Here is a 22,965-nt window from a genome sequence, read left to right as displayed (position 1 = left end):
TAAAAACTTTCTTTGATAGTATCACTATAGTGATAGCGATAAAGGACTCAAATAAGCAGTCTTCTCTTGCAAGTGTTTATATTATAAAATCAAGTATAACCTTTTCATAGTAATGAAGAGGGAGAATAAAAAAACAACCATTACATACAAGAAAAAAATGATTTAAAATTTCCTCGCAGGCCAAAAAAAACACAAAACCCCACAAATCAATTTAGTTACTTTTACTTTAAAGAGTCCACTCTAAGGTATTCTGAAAACTACCTCTTTATAGAACTAAAATCATCTTTTCAGTGAATCAAAAGAAAAAATCTAACAGTCTCATTTATTCAGAAATTATTGATTTGACTATCTGAATGATTCAGAATATATGCAAAAAATGAAGAAAACAAAGCTTGAAAAGGAAGATCAATCAGTATGAAGTTCATACACTAACATCATGTATGTTACCTAGAATCTTTTAGCAACCCACTTAGAACATATTTATTCATATTTTAAATATACTTTAGAATGTTTTAATCATCTCATTTTACATCCTATAGATTAACAAAAGGGACAAATTATAAATAATTCACAACTAAGCAAGAAATAGCCTGAAACTCACTATTGATGGAAGAAACAACATGCATGCATGCACATACATATACACACATGCACACACACAAATATCAAGGAGACACAAAATGCTAAAGTTTTATAATTGCAGAGAAATAACTTTACATTCTAACAATCTTTATTATCTCAATGATCTCTAGGGGCATCATTACATTAAAACATGGTAAAATAATTGGCATGCATAATATAATCATCACAACACCTCAAATTCGTATAGTTTATGGTTCATAGCAGACTTTTATACTTATTATTAGAGTTAATACTCACAATGTTTCAGCTGCCAGGACAGTATTATATTAAATTTTAAATTTTGTGACTCAAAGAGACTGAAGAATTTACTCAGTATTGCACAGTTGTTAAACAGGTGTCGCCATTCCTAACCTAATGCATTATGACCCTGAGTCACCAAAAAATATTTATGTTGTACCATGTAATCTACCCAGTAGAACAGGGAAGCATACATTTTAGAAAGACTTCTCCCCCCAAAAATTTAAGAATTAAAATTTGAACCCTTAAAGGAATACAGTTACATGAAGAAAAATTCCTTTGTATCAAATACCAACTTTCTTACAGATCATAGAGGTCTTTATTTAACTTACAAGACTAGTAATAAATATAGATGATAAGATCATTATCTTACATTTTAAGGTTGAAATCTGTATTTTAAAAAATGAAACAGCATGCATAGTATAGCAACCACTTTAACTTGATTTATTTTGTTTAAAAATATTACTGAAGAGTCTTCTTTCACCTCTGTTTTCTAGAACCTAGGTGAACCTAGGTGGACTCTTGTGCAGAATAGGGAGGGTAAATAAATGGAAGATGTAGCAGCAAATGTCACACGTCAAAGCATTTACCCGTGAATATTCTCAGCTTTGATAGTGTTAGAAACCCTCAACTCTCCATTACACAACATTTAGAGGTAAAAATTAAATTTATAATATTTATAAAATTGAAGAGAAGTAAATTAGAAAAAATGATTTTGCTTTTTAAACAGTTGATTATTTTTATAAAGAAATACTATCTGCCAAAAGGAAATAAGGAAGAAAAAAAAGAAAAAGTGTGGTTAGGAAAATTCCTCACCACCTTCTTCCAGGGTGATGCTTATAGTCAGTTTAAAGCCTTGATTTATTATTATAAGAACTATGTTCTTAAATGCACAAAGTTTTAAGAGAAGCAGAGCTATCTGCTTAACACTCCTGATGGGTTACAATCTGCCATGGTCACCATGGTGACTGCTGAATAACTTTTTCCTAGCACTTCTCTGCCTTTTGAAACCCCACTCATTTTTTATAGCTGGAATCTTTAGAAGAAAAGCCCAACAGCTAAGCCCACACGTACCCTCATGTTCAGTCCGAGTCATCTCCTCAAGCTTCTTCTGTTTCAGTGTATCCACCACATCAGCAAGGCTCCCTCGGCGGCGCTCTGGGGTTCCAAAAGCAACACTGCTCATTATCTCACGGTCCCGACTCCCTTCGTCAGGCTTATGTGGTGAGGTAGAGGTATTTCGGAAGGAATATAGGGAACATAACTTATTATTCTCTGACTCCTAGAAAAACAAAATGAAATAAAGCCATTAGGTTTCTTTGAGTAACATTGGAGAAAAGCCCCAAATTCAGGACAGTGTATGACATTTGGTGAGAAAAATAAAATACATTAACTAAACTAAAATGTAATAACTAACTTAGTAGAACAAATAGAAATATAACTGATTAAACAATACTAAACTTTTAAAAAAACAATTATCAAAGGAACTAACCTGAAATTGCAGAATCAAAGTTTAATTTTTGAAATTATAAAGTAGCCTAAGTGGCTCAAAAATGGATAGTTCAACTTCTTACTCATTTATACTCTTCATTTTTAAAAGTTGACATTCAGTGAATAATTATTAAGACTGGCAAAGTTTTTCCTTTAATTGTGCACTTTTATTAGCAATGCTCTTCCCATAGCCTAAAAAATAAGTACATAGCAAAATAGTTTCTTTTAATTTAGAATCAGTAGAAAAGTTAACTTCAGTATCCAGTGTTCACTGTTCATCCAAAAATATATAAAATACCAAAATCAATGCCAGAAAGTTAGCCAATTTGAATATTTTTGTGTGCTGAGGTTTGAAGAGACTCATTTGTCTTAAGCAATACATCCGTCCAAGTTACAGAAGCCTCTTTCTATTCCTTACCCTTTCCACTGATGCTTCAGCACATAGTAACACATTTTTCATGTGACATTTAAGAACTATTTTTTATAAAAAGATAAGTCTATTACAGAAACATTTGCATAGCAATTACTTCACAGTAGAGAAGTTAGCTAACTGATAGGAAGATTAGGTCCATCAGCTGACAGATAAGTGAAAGGCAAACCTGAGGATGAAAGTAACAAACATCTAAAAATCTATAGAAAAAAATGTTTTATCTCTCTCTAAATGAGAACTGAGTATTTGTTTGAAGCAACTATCATTTGGGCATAGAACCTTCAGTAGTTTTGCGTTCACCTTATCTGTTTGCACAAAGGTATCCTCTCTCCCTACAAAAAACTGGGTGAAGTAAAGCTTCTAGTCTTCCAAGGAAAAACCTAATTGCTCCTCTCTTTTCTTCACAAAGAAACCCTTCAAACTTTAAGAACTAGAAGAAGAAACCTAAGGTAAAAGTTACAGAGTTGATAACTAGCAAGAAAAGAAGAGAAAAAATATCATGGAATCTAGAGCACTAAGTTTCCACATCTACTAAATGAGATAATTGTACTCAATAAATCCTAGGTATTCAGGTAGTATCATATATAAGATGGAATCTTATTTTCTGTTACTGGGAGCAGACAATGAGACAATGCTGTAAAGCTTCTAGGCACAATGTTGAGCTCATAGTGCTCAGTGGGGTTTAATAAGTGATAGGCACTGAAGAATGAAACATCTAGAAATGGGCTCAAGGAAGATTTTTTTTCCCTGTAGACCTGAGATACTGTGAAGTAAAAAAAATACTAATATGAGCTTCAAGCTAAATTAAATATTGTGAAACCTATGAATACACTAAAAACCATTGGTTTGTATTCATTAAGTGGGGAAAAGGTGTGGTATGTGTAAGTTATCTCCATAAAGCTGTTAAAAATGTTGTGAGCTAGTGGGCATGGTGGTGCATGCCTATAATTCCAGCATTCTGAGAACCCAAGTCTGGAGAACTGCAAGTTCAAGCCCAGCCTGGGTGACTTACCAACTTAGTGACAATCTGTCTCAAAATAAAAAAAGGTCTAGAGATGTAGCACAGTGGGAAGGCCCTGGGTTCAAGCCCTGGGCCTGCAAAACATACAAACAAACGAAGAAATGGTGTGAGCTAAATCTTTACCTCTTCTTTCTTATCATGAGTATAAAGCATAGAACAGAGAAGCTCAAAATATTTCTGACAGGAAAAAAATAGCTGAAAAGGATAAAATAAATGGAGTAGGGCAAGAAAGAGAGTTCCTTTCTACCTTGCTCCTAGATCTCTTTCTTCTTCCAGGAAAGAAGTTTTATCTCATTTAATGTTTATAGCAATTCTGTGGGATAAGGTAAGGAAACTCTTCTTTTAAATGCCAGTCATGGTTAGTATATGGTTCCTTAGATTGTGCCAATGAACCCAAGTGTGGAGGCACACACCTGTAATCCCAGCATTTGGGAGGCTAAGGCAGGAAGATCACCTTGCCGGGAGCAGGAGCTAGAGGCCAACCTGAGTTATATAGTAAGTTCAAGGTCTGTCTGAACTACATAATGAGACCCTATCTCAAAAAAAAAGTTCCCTCTTAGATTGCACAAGTGAAAATTCAGAGATATTCCTGCCAGTGCCCTTTTGACCCTGAATAAAGTCCATATCAGATAAATGACTAAAGCTTTTATGAATCAATAATCAGCATTAGATCAATTTTCCTTCAATTACTTTCTCTTCAAATGCAAACTACTCATAGCCTAAAAATAAACATTTTAAAAATCTGACTCAAACCCTAAAGGAATAAAGACCAAGTCAAAACAATAAAAATAGAAATAGTTACCTACAAGTGACTCACATCATGAGGATTTTCCCAAACTTCCCAAATGAAAGTTGAAAGACGCTCAGAGAAGTTCTCCAGCCTAGGTAACAACTTTTAAGTTACACCTGGAGCATTCATCTGCATAGGGTACCATTTTGTTCCTCAGGATTAATTTCAGCCTAGTATACACATCTTACTTGTTAGGCTATGTTCCTTGGTTTTTACTCACCACAGACAATAACCCTGGGTTCCTACTGCAAAGATGACCCACACTGTCCTCAGCCCCATAATCTGGGCTAAGTGGCTGAACACTATAGACTATGGAGAGCAAGAAACTGAGTCATGATTTTCCCAACAGAACCATAAGAACTACTTGTAATATGTCACCAAAGCACCAATATAGGCAGTTAATAAAACCATGAATGCCTTAAATTGTATAAATCATGTCATACTGTCCTTAGGAACAATGGAAAAGGGAGAAATGTATCATTTCTGGCCTTCATTTGTTTACCTTTCTAAAATTTAGTAAATATTGGTATTTCATGAATAGAGACCTATAAGTAATTTGTCTGGGTAAAAATGGCACAAAAATCAACACATTTATAGTAAATTACTGGGCCAGGGATTTAGCTCAGTGGTTCCGCCATCTGCCTCACAAATGGAAGGACCCGAGTTCAATCTCTGGCACCAAAAAAAAAAAAAAAAAATATAATAAATTATTGTGTGAAATAAAGTAAATAATCCAAATTTTTAAAAAATGAGCTGGATTTGGTAGCACACACCTGTAATCCCAGCTATTCAGGAGGTCCAGAAATATGACTACTCATGAACACTCCTAGTGATTCTGATACACAGCTCCTGACCCCACTTGAGGAAACACTGCTTCCTACAAAGACAATGATATAAATGTGCTTTGTCTTACAATAATAATGTGGATATATTTTTTGACAAATTTTCAGAAAGCTAGTTATATATGTTTTTTTAATAACAAAAAGATTATTTCTCTTCTTTTAATCTTTCTTTTGAAAACCATTACTGAACTGCATGACTGGACATATGAACAACATAAAATGCACAGCACAAGAGCACTTAGCAAGCCTTAGTTCATTCAAAGGAAACTTAACTCCAAATGTATTTTTTTTCTCAGTCCCTCACCTCAATGAACCCACCAAACCTAACAGTAAAGACATTTTCAAAATATTATTTTAAAAGATCCTGATCCCAATAAAAGGACTAAAGCAATACTGATTCAGACTATTTAAAGAATGCTTCATTGGAAATCAAGTAAACACATTGCATACAATATATATAAATAACTGCAATACCACATAATACAGGTCATTCAACATTTTCCAGAAAAGAAAATACAATTTTCACAAATCACAAATTTGGGTTAAGATATTTCCTAGAATCTGAGGGATACAAAAGTAAACATTAAAAACACAGCAAATTAATATATTGCTCAGATTTTTCAGACTTGTAAAAAATTTGGTCAGCAGTGGCATTCAAAGACTTTAACCCTAAAAGCCTTCCCATGATACTGTGACTACATTAAAATTACTTAGATCTTTAAGCCTTTGTGCATCTTACTCGTTTGCCCTGGAATGTCCTATATCCTCTTTGACTAGGAACCTAGCCCACTTTTCAAATTTCAGATCAAATTGCATTTCATCCTTACAGCCCTCTCTCACTACACAAGGCTTCATTACTCTGTCTCTCTCCAAACTACACATCGAATCATTAAATCATAAACTCACAATTTAACATTTAATAATATACTAGAATAAATTATTCATTATTATTTTACATGGTATATTTGCAACTGAACTTCAACTTTGAAAGTTTGGGGTCATATGTTGTGCTTCTTCTACCTGCCTCCAGAGCATGAAGAAAGTGTTTAGTACTTTGTGGGCTGATGAACTTGAAACAACCATTCACCAAATATGTCAAAAATAATAAAAAATTAAAGTTATGGAGAAAGATTTGCTCTAACAGTGACAGTATTTTTAAGTAAAATATTTAGAAATGAGATAATTAAAAGTTATTGATGATAATATAACTATAAAATGGAATACTACATGTCCATTAAAAGAATGTGGTATATGCAGAACATAGTATTGCTTATAGGAATAAATAATTAGAAGCAATTTGCATGTCCAGTTGTACAGATTGTTTCAGGGAATGATGATTTTAGCCACACAATGGACTACTTTGAAATTACTGAAAATCATATCTTGTAGAAAATTTAATGTATGTAGAAATATTCATCTTGTACAAGGAGTGAAAAGTATGTTAGTGGAAACTGTTATACATTTTTTAAGAAATATGTACAGAAGAAAAGATACCAGAATACTCAACAAAATGTGATTGGTCTTCTGAGTGATAGGATAATCATTTTATGTTCTTTTTGAAATTCTTTATTGCAAATATTATATCATAAGTAATACTTTTAGTTAGAAAATAAATATAATTTTCAAATTTGAGTATGAATACCAAAAATGTTTTAGAAATAATTTATTTACAAAGAAGGGTATATTAAATGGAAAAAGGGATTGTGACCACTAATGCAGATTTGTCAACTTCATTGGATTAAGAAACGCCTGGCAGATCAGTAAACCACACTCTTGGGTGCATCTGGGTGGGTCATGGAGTCAGGACTATACACACACACACACACACACACACACATATATATATATATATGTGTGTGTGTGTATATATGTGTGTATATATATATATAGTCCCTCAACCACTCCTCTCTGGCAGTGTCCCCGACTCTGCTTCCTGGCTGCCATGAACTAAGTAGATTTACTTCACCACAGCATTCCAACATGATCCTTTTACCTTGAAGCCAGCTGATCATGGGCTGAACCCCCAAACTATAAGCCAGCTTAAACCTCTCCTCCTTTAAATTATGGGTGTCAGATATCATGTCTCAGTGACAGGAAAGCTAACCAATACAAGAATATATCATAATATGGAGGATAAATCACCCCCACATACATACACACACACAAACTGGAAGGATATATACCAAAATATTTATAGTAATTTCTAAATAGTAGTAAGATTATTAGTAATTTTAATTTACTTTTTGCTTATACATATTTTTGAAATTTTACTTCAATAAACATATTACTTATATAATAAACAATAAAATTTATTTTATAAATACATACTTGGGAGAAATTTTAAAAAGAAAAATTTAAGTAAATAAAGTTTCACCTTCCTGAGGATGTCTAAAGAGACTATATATTATAGTCTTCTTGTACAAAACTTAGAAAAAATAACCAAGCTTTCTTTCGTTTCTGCAGTTGAAGAAACTCATACAATATTTTACAATAAATCTAATTACTTAAAAGAGAATCTCTGTATAAATTAAAATCTAGATCTTTATTGCTATTTTTGAATATATATGTATCCCCTAAAATTCATATGTTGGAACCTAAGACCTAATGTGATAGTATTGAGATGAGGATTTAGGCAGTGACTCAAGACAGGACAGCTGGAGGCAATTAACTAGGCTTTTTTTGTCCTTTTATCCTTTCAACATGGAAGGATTTGGTGGGTCCCTCCATAGAATGCAGCAATAAGTACCACTGTGGAAGCAGAGACCAGCCCTTCACCAGACATTGACCTTGCCAGTGCCTTGATCTTAGACTTGCCAACTGTGTGAGTCAGCTTTCCATTACTATAACAAAAGATCTGAGACAAGTCAACTTATAAAAAGAAAAGGTTCATTTTGGCTCACAGTTTTGGGGTTTCAATTCATGACCAATTGCCCTGTTGCTTTGGGATTATGGCAGCACGCCACGGTGAAAGAGCATTTGGGAGGAAGCCCATTCACTTTATAGTCAAAACAGAGAGAGAGAGAGAGAGGGAGAGAGGGAGAGAGAGGGAGAGAGAGGGAGAGAGAGGGAGAGAGAGGGAGAGAGAGGAGAAGAGAGAGAGAAGAGAGAGAGAGAGAGAAAGAATACCCTTTGAGAGCATTCACTGAATGACCTAAAATCTCCCACTAGGTCCTACCTAAAGGATCTACTATCTCACAATAGTGCCACTGGTTAAGGGATACATGTTTCCAAACCATAAGTTTTTGTTGTTTATAAGTTATACAGTCTATGGTATTTTTTTATAACAGCACAAATACACTAAGACACTTATAATTACAACACGTTTTTCCTGGTTGTCCACAAAAGATTCATAAAGTCAAAGTTTCCTCTCACATGTTAAAATTGCTCAAGTATCTTAAGAAAGAAACTAAATTAAGTCTTTTTCTAGGTGAAACATGTCCACTTTTTACACCCATTTCTCATTTGACATGATTCCCAGACCTTTCATCAGTCTCCTCTGACACAGTCTAGTTTCCTGATCTATCATCAACAACTAAATACTAAATTTTAAATCTTTACTTTCAGTAGGAAGAAATTCAACACTCAAGATTAAGTTTCCCCCATGTCACACAGGTAGAACTGGCAGAGCTAATTCCAGAGGCCTACAAAAATAATCATTCTCAACAGTAAAAGATGCCATAATTCCAAACACACTTACCTTCTAAATCTTTTTGTTTCCTTACATTTCTGGAGGGAGAAATTTACTTTGTTATTAATTAAGCTTCTAAGTTGTTAAAAACTACCAAGAAATAACAGGTGTTATTTACCTATAACAAATCATCCCAAAATAAAATACATAAAACAACAATAATCATTTCTTATCCTTAAAGGTTTCTGAGGGTCAGAAATTTCTGAGCATCTGGGCTAGGTCATTCAGTCTCAAGGTTGCAGTTAAGTCCTAGTCAAAGGTTGGGTCATTTTAAAGCCTGTTATGCAGATGTGGTGCCTGTGTTGAAAATACTTTAAGCATTCTGGGCTTGAGTTTCTCAGATATATTCCTCTCTCTAAATGTGACCTCTCTTTGTGGTCTCTTCTCTCCAGCACATTAGTGTAGAATAGCTAGACTTCTTATATGGTGGCTCAAGCCTCCAAAAGTCTCTGAAGGTGCATGTTATAGAGCAGTCAGATGAAAACTACTATCGCTGTTATAACTGAGCCTTGGAAATCACACTGTGTAAGCATCACTGTATACTTCTCAATAGTGAGTCACTCCTTGCCCATAATCAAAGGGATGGAGTAAACCTTTCACAGGTGGGAGTTACAATTAGATTCTCAAATATTTGCTGCAAGAAGTGAATTAATTATAAAATACTTAGTACAGTGTTTACCACTAATAATAAGTGACAGTATAGCAACTCTTACTATTAAATTAAAATGTTATTTGTCCAATTATCTGTCTCAATTTTCAATCCTGGACATACTGTCTTGATAAACACTGACACTATTTTTTAGGATTTTATTCATATACATTCAAATAATAAATGCAAAACTACATGGCTAACTTCATTATTAACACTCATCCCAAACAAATTCCATTAAGATCTGGCTTCTCACAAAGCTCCAGAAACCTTGGCATTTGTAATTAGCTTTTTCTAGGAATGCCATCAATTCCCACTTATCCTATCTGTATATGGATTATCTCCACTCTGTCCAGGAGTGGAGCAGCTACATACACCAGTGCTCTGATTTAGCAGGGCTGCCAACCACACCTAGACAAGGAATGTTGATGGGCAGCCATACTGCAAGCAGAGGAGAGCAGAGGGCTAGGGTTGCAAAAGTCAGATAAGATGTCAGGAACTGGGAGTTGGAGAGCATAGCCCGGGAATGGAATTTTGCCACTTTAATGAAGTTTAAACCTATATACAGGTAAAAGTCACTGCTGTTGAGAGAAATGACTAGGAAGTCTAATTTGCTCCATGAATCAACTTCCCTACTGGTATCCTAATCTAATTATAGGAACAGACTATTATCCTCTCTTGTCCTTCCTTGAACCCATTACAAAGATTGAATTAAATGTGTTCTTTCCTTCTGCATTGTATGTTAACAATTTGCTTTGTATGCCATTGTAGGTGCAGTCTTTCCAACTACAGCTTTATTCTCCCGCTAGTCCACTTTCTCCATAGATATGGTTGATTGATTTCTGACAGCACCCAATCTATAGCAAGTTTCTGTTTCCTCAGACCCTGCCCAAAATCACTCAAAGCAAGCCCAAATGCTAAAACAAGTTCACTCTAACACTCTTTTACTAAGATACTATAATTCCCTATGGAATGTATTCTCCTTCACTAAAATGAGTAATAAATTCAATTTGTTTAACTACAGCTATGTTCTTGGTATTCCCAGACTAGAAGGAATTAAGGAGATACAATGTTTATAAAGAAGTTAAAAATAATAAAATGGACTGAAAGTTGGTTTTGTTTTGGCAACTTAACCATGTCAGTGCTCAGTCTTCTCTGCTAAGGCAGAAGGCCCTCACCATGATTCCAACTCCCTTAGCGTATGGTGCATCTATATATTTAAGTTTCACTTGAGTGTTAAAGTTATATTATATAAGCAACATATACATCTATGTATAATATATTGTTCTATTATACATACAGTATATCTACCGTGTTTTCTGATCACCCACGTAAAAAATTTTTTTGGTTAACCAAAAAAATACCTGCCAACTATGCTATAAAAGAGGCCTTACACTATTGTGTTATTATAGTCAGTTATTACTGACTGAAAAGATTTATCTAGTTTCCAAAAACTTCTTGCTAACAATAGAAATCTAATCTTTCTAATATGTTGAAGACTATATTGCTAACATTTATTACTTCTTTCTGAAAGGAAAAAGTATGTTTTTCTCTAAAGTAACATATTTTAAGGAAAAGCATTGAGTTAAAAAAGTTTACATAAATGAAAATGTTGAATTTGGTTCTAATTGCCAACAGATGATTCGTGACAAAAGTATTTGCTCTAATCGTGAAACAAATCCATTTCATTTCTTTTAAAACTGACATTTGTTAGAGTATATTAATTTACATGATAATTCTAAAAGTTGGCATAACTTTATAGCACTTATCACTATTACTCTGTAACAGTAACATTATTCATGGATGTGTCATCAAATAGATCTGGTACCAATATTAGTTAAAGTGTCATGATTCCTAAAGTCTAAAAATAAAAACCTATGTTTTCAAAATGCTATTTTAATTCACAGAAAAAAATTGCAAGCCTCCACATTTTGTAAGTGGTTACATTATCATGATATTTAATAAATGTAGATAAATATGGGCTGAGTAAATACAGAAAATTAGTCACCAAACCATCAAGACAAGTGCATGAAACGGCATTACATTACCATTTACTATCACCTTGACACAAAAATCAAAATCTCAACATTCAAAGGTCCTTAAAAATCTAGTTGTTCAACCCCATCTACCAATTGAATCTCCTGTGCAAGAAGATGGAATAACAAAAAAGCAAAGAAAATACAGAAAATTTTCTGGTTTAAATCCCACCTCTTCCACTTTCATCCCATATAAGCACAGACAAGTTAATTAACTTTTCTCTTTGTCTTAATTTCCTTCTTTGTAAAAGGGAATAATAATAATAATAGTAATAAACTATCTCATAGGGTATTTATGAGAATTAAATGTATTCATAAAAATAAAACATTTAGAAGTGCTTCTGTTACATAATAAGTGCTCATTATAGTAGTAGTGTTAGTGAACAGAACCAACAAGTGACTTTTTGGCCACTCTGTAAATACCTCAACTGATAGAGAATCTACCACCTCCTAAAGTAGTCTATCCCATCTTTGGAGGATCAAAACTTTCTCTTTATAGGAACATGATATCTATTTCAACCTATAGTTCGATCACATGAAAACATTCAGAATGATAGCCCTTTCAATATAAACACAGACATTAAACTACATTTTTACAGGGTTTTTCCCCCTTGGGAAAACATCCTAGTTTCATTCATTTCCTCCTTATGAGACAGTTAAATCATTCTGACCTTTCTCCCCTGAGTGTGTTCCAACTTTTTTCTTTTCCTTTCTTAAAGAGTAGTACCCTGAACTGAATGTACTCAATATTACCTGAACAACAAGAATTAAGACACACTAGCACTGCCTTAGAGATACCATGTTTAAGATCTAATGCCATGGGACAAATAGCCTCATAGATAGAATACAGCTTTTTGATAATGGAACATAAGAGTTTTTCAAGGCAGACAAACCAAATAGTGATTTCCTCAGCACCTAAAGCAACATTCTATCAAGGTTCATTTATGAGCTTATTCATGTGCCTACCAACTTAGCCAACCACTTTCATCTTGAAGTTCATTAGTATTCAAACTACCATATACATGATATTCAACCTAAACAATATTACCAGAGTAGGGAAAATTGGCTAAAACAATCTTAACTTTGAAGAAAACATTAGAAATGACAAGTTGGTGATTACAGTTCAAATCTTTTCTTTTTGAGATGAGGAAACTAAAGTCAGGAGTTACAGAGTGAATTTCCTAAGGTCATACAGCAAATTAGTGGCAAGGATTAATTAACCAAGAGACAATTTCCTTTCCTTTAATTTGTGTTCTAAGTAAACACATGGAAAATACTTCCATTGAACAAAAATAATTTATTGTTTACAATTTAAGGCATTGGAGGAAAGGGAAGTGATTGCCCACAAGTTGGAGATGTTGAACATGCTCTTACACAGCAAAATTTCTATGTATGGAGAGTCTCAAGATCTCACAGAAATTTTCTTAAGAGGTAACTACGTTAGTGTCAAGTCAATTTTTGTGCTCTCCTCCTTTATATAGTTGTTTCTTCCTTAGTTGAGAATACCTGTGCACTTATGAAAATAATTCTCTTCCTCTTCCTCCTCCTCCTCCTCCCTCTTCCTCTTCTTGTTATAACCATAAGGCAACTAGTACACATATACATGAAAAGAAAGAGCTCAGGGTGTACTCTTCACACCTCACAAATCATAACATTAAAAGGTACCATGGCCCAATTAAAGTCTGTCAAATCCATTTGTTCCTTAATAGAGATGTTACTCTATTAACTGTGGAGTCATTTTATGGCCAAGCTAGACTATGGAAAAGAGATAAGAAACAGATAGCTTTACAAATCATACACTGAGCCCTCAGTGCCACTCCGAGAGCTCAACAATCACCTTTCTTTACTGGATTTTGACCAGGAGCGTTCCCAATTTTAAGTATTTCACTGCAAGAACATTCAAGTTTCCTTCTGATGTGTCAAATACATATGATAGGTCAAGAAACTTTTGGTAATTAAAAAAGGTAACATCTCTAGCTCTCTGATTCAAATTTTTTCAACTAGAACAAGTACAAAGAGACTAAAAACGATCCCCTAGAAGGTATGTCACTTATAAAAGAATTATCTATCCTTCCAACTCATCTTTCTATTTATCTGTCTTTGAATTTCCAGGAAAAAGGAAACTAGGCATGAAATACCACTAATTTTAACACAAAGCAACAGGAAGTCTAATTCTACCAAGAGGTGCCCCTCTTGGGGGCATTTTCCTGCCTGAAGGCAACTGATGGTCCTATTACATGACTCATTCCCATATCTTCTCTCAGGAAAGGGAAAGAAAAAGTGTGAATTTTTATTTTTCTCTCATGAATTTCTAATACTACCAAAAAACTAAGATTTTTTTCATTGTCATCAAAGAAATCAGTAGGCAAAATACAAATAACAGAAAAAAAGTAAATAAAATATAATCAAATTACATCAGTAGGAACAAAAATGAAGAAGTTATCTGTCATAAAAGTATACCAGATGAAAAGTAAATTAATACAACTAAAGGCCAAATATTAACTCTCAATTAAAGAGCAAAATGTTTCTCAATTTATTCATGGATTATATTAGTTTAATTCCAGATAGTTTAGTGCTTACGTAAAAGAATTCCTAAATAAAAATAATTGTCACCTGTGCATTCTAATTCTTCTTTCTGTTTCTAAGTAAAAGAATCCCTTCTATTAAACCAATAAAATCTATTTGTGATTGAATACAGGCACATTTCCACTCAGAAGTTTGGTGAATTTGAGAATATTGTATTCAAAGTACTCTCAATAAATTATCATGAGAAATCAGAGTTAAATTATACTGAAAACAAAAGTTTACAAAATAATTTTCATTTTATTAAATAAGGTTTTCCATTTTCTAGAGTGCTAATGAAATATAAAGAAGATAAATGAAATGCATAAATATTCATTTCTAATTTCAACCTGATTATAAAATTTTATTAGCAGAGTTTTGTAATTTATACTTTAGATTTGAGAATGTGGTTTACACAAAGATATATTATTGAACTCAATTTGCATCACCTCAAAAAATAATGCCATGGGGTCATGGAAATGTACTAGCACTAAAATAATACTTAAGAGGTTAATATTATAAAAAATAATGTCATCTCACTGAAAGCTATATTAACAAAAGGAATAATAGCTTGAAGTTGTTCTTATAAAAGGTTACTTTTCTCATGGAGAGAAAGGAAAACTTTTTACTGCAGAAGACAATGAAACAGGATAATTTCTATATTAAGATAATTAAGGCACTTATATATTAAGATAATAGAAGCATGCAAGAAATACTAGACATGTTTGTGGAAGGAACAGAGAAGGGGCTTTCTTAGTTGATGCAGGCGGTTTGACTCCATAATCAGAGACAAATTAGAGACAGCCCTTTCAATCTTATCTCTTAATGAAAGGTGCAAGCAGGATGCATTGTGAGAAAGTTGTCTTACGGAGAGCAACCCTACAAATTAAAGAAGATATATCTCAAAAAGTGCAAACACAATCCTGGCTTCCTCTTCTGAAAGCAATATGCTGCCTATTACTGTATTCACTATCCTATTCCTGCTTATCCAGAAACACCTTGAGATTCAAATCTCATGCTAAACCATAAAAAATTCAAATTAGTCATGTAAATTACTACATGCAATATAATATAGACCTTACATTCTACAACATGTTGCTTAGAAGTATTATAAAAATGTGCAAAAGAACTGCAAATTTCATCATCCCACTTAGGATCTTTGATTATAGTTATGTACCCCAAAGCGAGGCAAGAAAAAATTGCATGAAGGAATTCTGTAAAAGAAAGATTAATCAGAACCAACTATGGACTTAAAACATACTTGTAGAGTTCTACTTTAATCAGAAAATTATTGGTGTCCTGAAATAGGCTTCCATTGATTAATGCTGATCAATTCTGACAATGGCTTATTTAAAAAATAAGAAGTCTTCTACATTCAAATAAAATTTTAATCCATCAAGAAAAATAAAAGATGAGTAGAACAGTATTGGACAAACTGTTCATGCTATGCTAGATTACAGCAGATTTTCTATTATTAATCAACTCTCATTTTAAATAATTATCATAAAGCAAATTTATGAGAAATTATACACTGCATAACCAAGCTATACATTGGTCATACAGGAGTATTTACTTATGGATAGTAGACAAGAAAAGTAAATTCATATGAGCATCAACACTAAGAGCATTACACTAGCAGAATATAGATGAAAGAAATGAAAACAAAATATTTATGAAACATAAAGATATCATAAAACTGAAAAAAATGAGAGGAATGTTGGCTGAAAAGATAATTCTTATGAACACACAGGAATGCTGCAAATTGTATGTGAATGTCAGTGATGGAGTTCATTAAGAGGTTCATGTAATAATCAGTGCTCTGCAAACCCCAGTCACTGGATCTTATATAGCTTGAAAGATTAAAATAAAAATATACACGGCATATCCCATCTCCTTGAAGACATTCTGTATACACAGTTTTATTACACTGAAAAAAAAGACACTAGGGTTTGATTTTCCTTGAACTGTCAAAATATAAAAGAAATGCAAGTCTTTGCACAGATGTAACAAAGTACTGGATTTTTATATTTTGGCAGGTGCTCAATATGCAGCCCACATAATCACGTTAATGACTGGAGTGTGTTAATCAGCATGCATACCTGATTCTGATGCCCAAGGGGAGAAAAGCCAACTATTCTAGAACATGTTAATGTCTGTACTTTTGATAAAGATTTTGATAATATGCTAGGTAAGAAGAAAAATATTCCAAAAAGTATCTTTAGAAAGGTATATTATCTCATTATGAATAAGAAAAAATAATTCTTATTTCCATAAACATCAAGATATTTCCAAGAAGTGTACCAGTAATCTTTTTAAAAATTATTAAAACAATCTAGATTTAGGGAATGTTTTTAAAAATACACTTTTTAAAACATAACAAAAATGAAAATGCACAATCACACCATGAAAATTATAAAGTTTATCAGTGTGCTGACACTAGGAAGCATAAGGTTTTTATTTCATTACCCAAAGCAAGTTTTACCAAATTCCATGCAATAAAATATATTTGTTTTTTATTTTACATTATAAATAAACATGTCATTACATTTCTGAGATAGTTTTAAAAGGGAATAGTACTGTGCGCTACTACAGTTTCAAATGTATAGAAAATGGCAAATTCCCCATTGGGCTTCCTACAGGCTACTGTTCTGTCACTTAAAGGCAAAGAGACATTTTCACTTTTAACAGACACCGAGGTTTGAGCTTTACTCGCACTGAACAAATGTCCAAAATCTGAAAATGAGTGGAGCAGTAACTAGATTGCTTATGAAGTCTAATCTTTGACACTTGGAGTATTTTTCCAGTGTTTCAGACACCAATCAGTGCAAAACATGTACATAAATCTTACCTCAGGCACGAAGACTATAAACTAGTTAGGACCAAGTGAACTAGTGGGTTTCATTATACTTTCCAAATTAGTCCAATAAAAATAAGGAAATTTATTTCATTTGGATGCTGCCTATTATCTTAAATGACTGTCACCAAAAAAGTGGCAACAATTCAAATTTTAAAAATGTTTCTAAAAGTAACAAGATGAGAAATATCAAAACATAAAGCATGTCTGAAGATTCAATCCTCACTAAAAATTCCTGGACTGTCTTATCACATAATGCTGACAGGTCCATTCCCAGAAATGATACAAAGTCCACACCAGAAATTTTATGACTCCAAGTGAACTACATTAAACACTTCAGAGCTGATTAGCAACTTCACTGGACTGAAAGCAAGAGAGGCAGAGAGTAGAAACAGTTTGCAAACAAGAAAGCATTGCTCCCAATAGTTATTTATTAAATATCTTAGTATACCTATTATTATTTTCTTTCATTTACAAAAAAGGGGAAAATCAGAATCTTTTATTTAGAGTGGAAAAATTATTTTAAAACTTTTCTAGAAGATGAAACTCACCCAGGGGGATTTAAGTAGGTCTCTAAAATAAGGACTTCAAATATTCTGGATCTAAGATTTCAATATTGTTCTTTCTTCTACTTAGACTAGTAGGTAAAAGCCTGATATATATAATGCCCCTTTGTTTAAAATATATACCAAGATAAGCATGCATGTAAGTGTACACATGTGTGCATAAGGTCCCATATACAATCTTGTCATTGTGTATTTTCCAAGAGACTGTTGGTGTCTTACCAACAACTCCCTGGTCTAACCAGAAGTCAGCTACAAACAGTTGCCTCTTAGGCAAAAATTCTATCTCTTGCCCAGGGCTATTATTTGCCCAGAAGAATGTCTACCCTCTCATCACCTCTCTTGGGTCTCACCTAACTCATTTCTTCATTCCTCATTACGTTTCTGACCTTACAATTATTACATAAACTATATTCTCTACCCTCTGTGTAAATTTTGTCTTCTGCAGACCCTCTGGGAACTCCTTAATGAATAACTGTGGTAACTGTTCACTCTTTCACTTATCAAACTCTCATTTGCACTACTGCAATGGTTTCCTAATGATTTGCCCCTATTTCTGATTTTATACCCCACAATCCAATTCTACACAGCATGCAATGTGATGTTTACAAAGCATACAAGGGTGATCAAAATACATATATGATAAATGTTTACAGTTTAAAAATTTATTACAGCAAAAAACACATTGCCAATAATCCCTCTCAAATCCCATTATTCTTGCCACTTTCTGGAGCAGTTGTGAAAGATACTCTTTCAGGAGTATCTTTTCAAGGTGTGATCAAAACTATCGTGAAGACAGCTGCTGAGTACTATCCAACACAAAAACAGGCTAATAAAAACATTACCATGTGTCCACCTCCACTTTATTCACCAAATCTGGCATCATGAGACATCTGCCTCTTCCCAAAGTCAAAATGACCATAAAAGATAAATGTTTTAAATCAATTCAGAACATCAAGATAGCCAAGATAGTACAAGTAAAAACTTTCATTTTGAAAGAGAACTTCCACAACTGCTTCAGAAAGTGGCAAGAATAATGGGATAAATATATTCAAAGCAAGAGGGAATATTCTGAGGAAGACTAACGGCAATGTATCTCTTACTCTAATTTCCAATTTAACCATTCACCATATTTTTGATCACTCTATCTAAATCAAACAATGTTACTCCATCATTTAAAATCTTCCAGTGGCTTCCACTTGAAATAAAAGTCAAACAGGGCTGGGGATTTAGCTCAGTGGTTCTGCCAACTGCTTCACAAGCACAAGGTCCCAAGTTAGATTCCCAGTACCAAAAATAAAAATAAAAATAAATTAAAAGTCAAACAACACATTGGAGCCTACCAAATCCATACTATCTGTGATCCGTCTGCCTCATTAATTTCATCTAATTAATTTCATCTCATACTAGTCCCTGCCTCTCTAGACACTGTTGTTTAATCAGACCAACCAAAAGGGTTTTGTACTTATTGAACACTATAGATGAGATGTCTTCATACAAGTTCACTAACAATATATAGGTTCAGCTGTACTTTGTATATTTGAAACTTCAGCAGAAAACTCACATATACAATATCATAAACAGGTCACTAAACATTACCACAAAAATGTTCCACCATGCTTACAACATTAAAAAGAATGACATTCTGTAAAGTATCTTTCATGAAAAAAATATGTGAATGTATTGCCACCTAATGAGTCATTCCTAATGAGAATAAAAGTGTATCTCTGAGGGCAGTGTCAATGTCCCTCTGGTGCCATGATGAAAATAGCAGTGGCTATGCATAGAGAAGGAAAGTGAATTCTTCTTATGTTACTAACTTTTCCAGTATGAAATGTATGTAATGGATGTTACAATTATCAGAGTACATTATATGTAAAATTGAACATTTTGGTGTCTATAATATAAATAATTATAGTTAAAATCAGTCTAAAATTTTTTACCTCACGTAGGTCTTTGAATTCCTGTCTCTAAAATTTTTGTTATCCTATGCTTATGCCATAATGAATTCTTTTTCTTGTTTGGGGCTGTGTGGTATCATATTTTGTTGGAGTACCATCTCAAAATAAACATAATTTTAACATACAAAGATTTTTTTCTAATCAGGAAGTGGAGATTAGCAGAACTCTTGCTTTGTCCTCACTCTCTCTTACAGAAAAGCTACTCTGTGGTCTTGATATTTCAAAGTAAAGCCCTTTCTGAACCTGGGAGATAAGAAACTTTTAGGGCTTTTTTCTAACTGTTCCAGAATGAGAGCCATCACAGGAACTAAATAACAACAGAAACTGAATAATGCTTATGATATCTTTGTTGTAGTTTTTAAATTTTCTTTTAATTTGTATTTCTCCACAGCTATCACATGGGGCTCAATTATAGTAAGTAAAGTATATGAACTGTTGAATAGAACTACAAGTTTCAAGTCACTGCATAGCCATTCTTTTGGACTTCATATACATTTTAAAGTTGAAGTAAAATGTTAGTTATATTTTATATTAGTTACAGTCCTACCCCTTCAAAACACACCACACCCACACCCCAAACACACACATGTAGGTTTGCAGGTCTGCCCAGAAATCTAAAATCCTTCAATTGTTTTCTTTCCAATAAAGAAAAATTGGTGGTATGTAGTCTACAGTAGGTCTGATGTTTTAGTTGTTAGACAATATTGAATCTATCTAGTGAAAAAGGAACACAAAAGGAATTTCCAAATGCAGTTGCTATTTTTCATTTGTTAGATCCTTTTATTACACCATATAAGTACACAGCTGGGAAATACTCCAGAGTGGGAGTTAAAAACAAAATATTTTGGCTTCCAGACATTCAGAATACGCAGACTCCAGTGGAAAGTAAAGCAGGGTATCAAAAGAAAGTGAAAGTTTGGAAACATTTCTAGCAGTATAATTTCATTTCATACTAATATATAACATATTTATAACTTTATCATAAATGACATTTAATGTAAATTAATTAATATGATTTAATATAAATTATTACTATATATATATATTTTCTGACAATTTGAACATAAAAGCTTGGGAATAACTCACCAAAGCAATCTGGCACTTTCCAAGAAACAAAAAAAAGGTTTACTAGGAAAAATTAGTAAAATTTTCTCCAAAAAAATAAAATTTAAACTGAAAATTTCTGCCTCTTCATATTTCTTTTTTTTCTTTTTTTTGGTATTGGGGATCGAACTCAGGTCGTTGTGCTTGTGAGGCAGGTGACGGAACCACTGAGCTAAATCCCCAGCCCCTCTATTCATATTTCCTAGTCCAGTAATTTTCATCTGTCCATGACCATATTTGGCACAAAAGCCAAATATATTTTTAACCTATCCCTTCTTTTCATGTCTTCTTCCTCTTTGTTTATCCAAGTCGCTATCATCTTTCATCTAGATTCTGAGACACAAATTCCAAGGGGTCTTCCTCCTTTCACTGTTGCCTCCTTCCCATTCATTCACTATATCAGTCAGAATTATCTGTTTCAATGTTCATTTAAGTCTGTCAAAACCTTTTTTATTGTACTTAGATCAAATCTCACCTCTATAAAGTTATCTCCAAGGTCCTGTTTGATAGTCCCTACCTATTTCAACAACCACATCTGATGCTACATTGCCTCCTGACTTATTAAGCTCCAGTCACAATGAGTATTTTTATTTCCTTAAATTAAATTATATTTTTCTCACCTCAAATAGTTCATATATGCTCTTCCCTCTTCAGTTTTACTCTTTGTTCCATTTCTAGTCAGAAACCTGGCTAGTTTCTATATCCTTAGCTCAAAGGGAGTATTCCTAACCATCTATTCTAAGTTAGATTTATCCCATTCTGTTCTCAGATAACATTGTTCTTTTTCTTCATAGCACATATCATAATTTAATTATATATTTATTTGCATGTATATTTATTTAATTTCTATCCCTTGTCCTGGACATAACACCCATGAAGATACTTATCATGTCTGTTTTGTTCACCACAATACAGCCAGCACCTAGTAGAATGCTTTCCACAAAGATGGCTCAATAAAATTTTTATTTTAGTAAAATAGATAAAGTAAAATAGGAAGAAAAAGTCCAAAGGGGAAGGGGAAGGGGAAGTGAGGAGGAAAGAAAGAAGGGAAAGAAAAAAATATGAGAAAACAAGGAAAAAAATGTAAACAAAGTCTGTAAATAGGGAGGACTGGGAAGGGTTGAAGGGAGGGCAGGGGAATGGGGAACAAAATAAGAACCAAGATTTATCACGTAGAGGTACAAATTCCCAATGATGAATGTCATCATATTGTACACCTAAAATGTACCAATAAACTTAATGAAAAAAATTACAGGTAGCCCGATTATCTTGTCAATAGGCAATGCCAGTGACTAGATATCTACATCACCCAGAGTGCCCTGGAGATAAAAACAACCAACTTAAATTCAATCAGAAAAAGACTTTAGTCTTGTCTAGTTATATCTCACCCTTCTCCCTACTCCAGAAAAATAAATCTCCCAGAGGATCTATTTGGACAATTTAGATCCCCTTCAAATCTAAAATTAGTCAAGAAATGTTTCACTTATTTTCCAATGCCACACTCATCACCTACTGCTGCAGAGCACATGTGCCTGCCAAATCATCTGGAAAAGAGAGGCGTCTGCCTCCGTGAGTCATTGAGTTAAGAGTCTGAGACAGGAAACATAGAGCAAGAATTTAAATATGTGTTCTTAGCAGTAAAAGCAATACAAATATTACCTTATTTTTATTAAGGAATAAAAATTCACTCATTGATCACTTAAAATATTTTTATTAACTTTTGGTTAACCAAATGAAAAAAAAGTGTTAAAAAACAATACTAAAATATTGGCTTCTTCTAGACATAAGAAACTGAAAATTTTGCTTTAAACTAGATAATGTCAGTTACTATAGTTTCTGTTTTGATGGTTAGAGATGAAATTTTTAATTAATTTCATTGGTACATTTAAGGTATACAGTATATTGACCTTCATCATTGGAAATTTGCACCTTTATATAATATCCCTCGGTTCTTATTTTTTCCCCCATTCCCTGCCCTCCCTTCACCCCCTCCTCCCTTCCCTAGTAACAAATACTTTTGTTTCCAGTTTTTCATTTTCTCATATTAATTCCATTCCCTTCTTTCCTTTCCCTACCCCTCTCACTTCCCCTTCCC

General features: G+C 33.3%; 1 protein-coding gene across 50 annotated transcripts in view; it reads right to left on the bottom strand.

The window, feature by feature from the left end:
- Sox6 (SRY-box transcription factor 6) overlaps positions 1-22,965 on the bottom strand; it is a 689,857-nt gene that overhangs the window by 325,427 nt on the left and 341,465 nt on the right. For 47 of the 50 annotated variants that reach the window (XM_087211270.1, XM_087211269.1, XM_021263841.2 and 44 more), the window contains one exon: positions 1,954-2,161. In XM_087211270.1, the coding sequence (XP_087067396.1) occupies positions 1,954-2,161 (208 nt within the window). Of the gene's footprint in view, positions 1-1,953; positions 2,162-2,371; positions 2,563-5,384; positions 5,489-22,965 lie in introns of those variants that run through there. The other 3 variants (XM_087211297.1, XM_021263846.2, XM_087211298.1) reach the window with 3 other exon arrangements.

The sequence above is a fragment of the Heterocephalus glaber genome, unplaced genomic scaffold, assembly GCF_053883595.1.
Source record: "Heterocephalus glaber isolate CG9 unplaced genomic scaffold, H.glaber_assembly_v1.0 deba00001428, whole genome shotgun sequence".
NCBI lineage: Eukaryota > Metazoa > Chordata > Mammalia > Rodentia > Bathyergidae > Heterocephalus > Heterocephalus glaber.
This window is presented reverse-complemented; position numbering and strand designations above follow the sequence as displayed.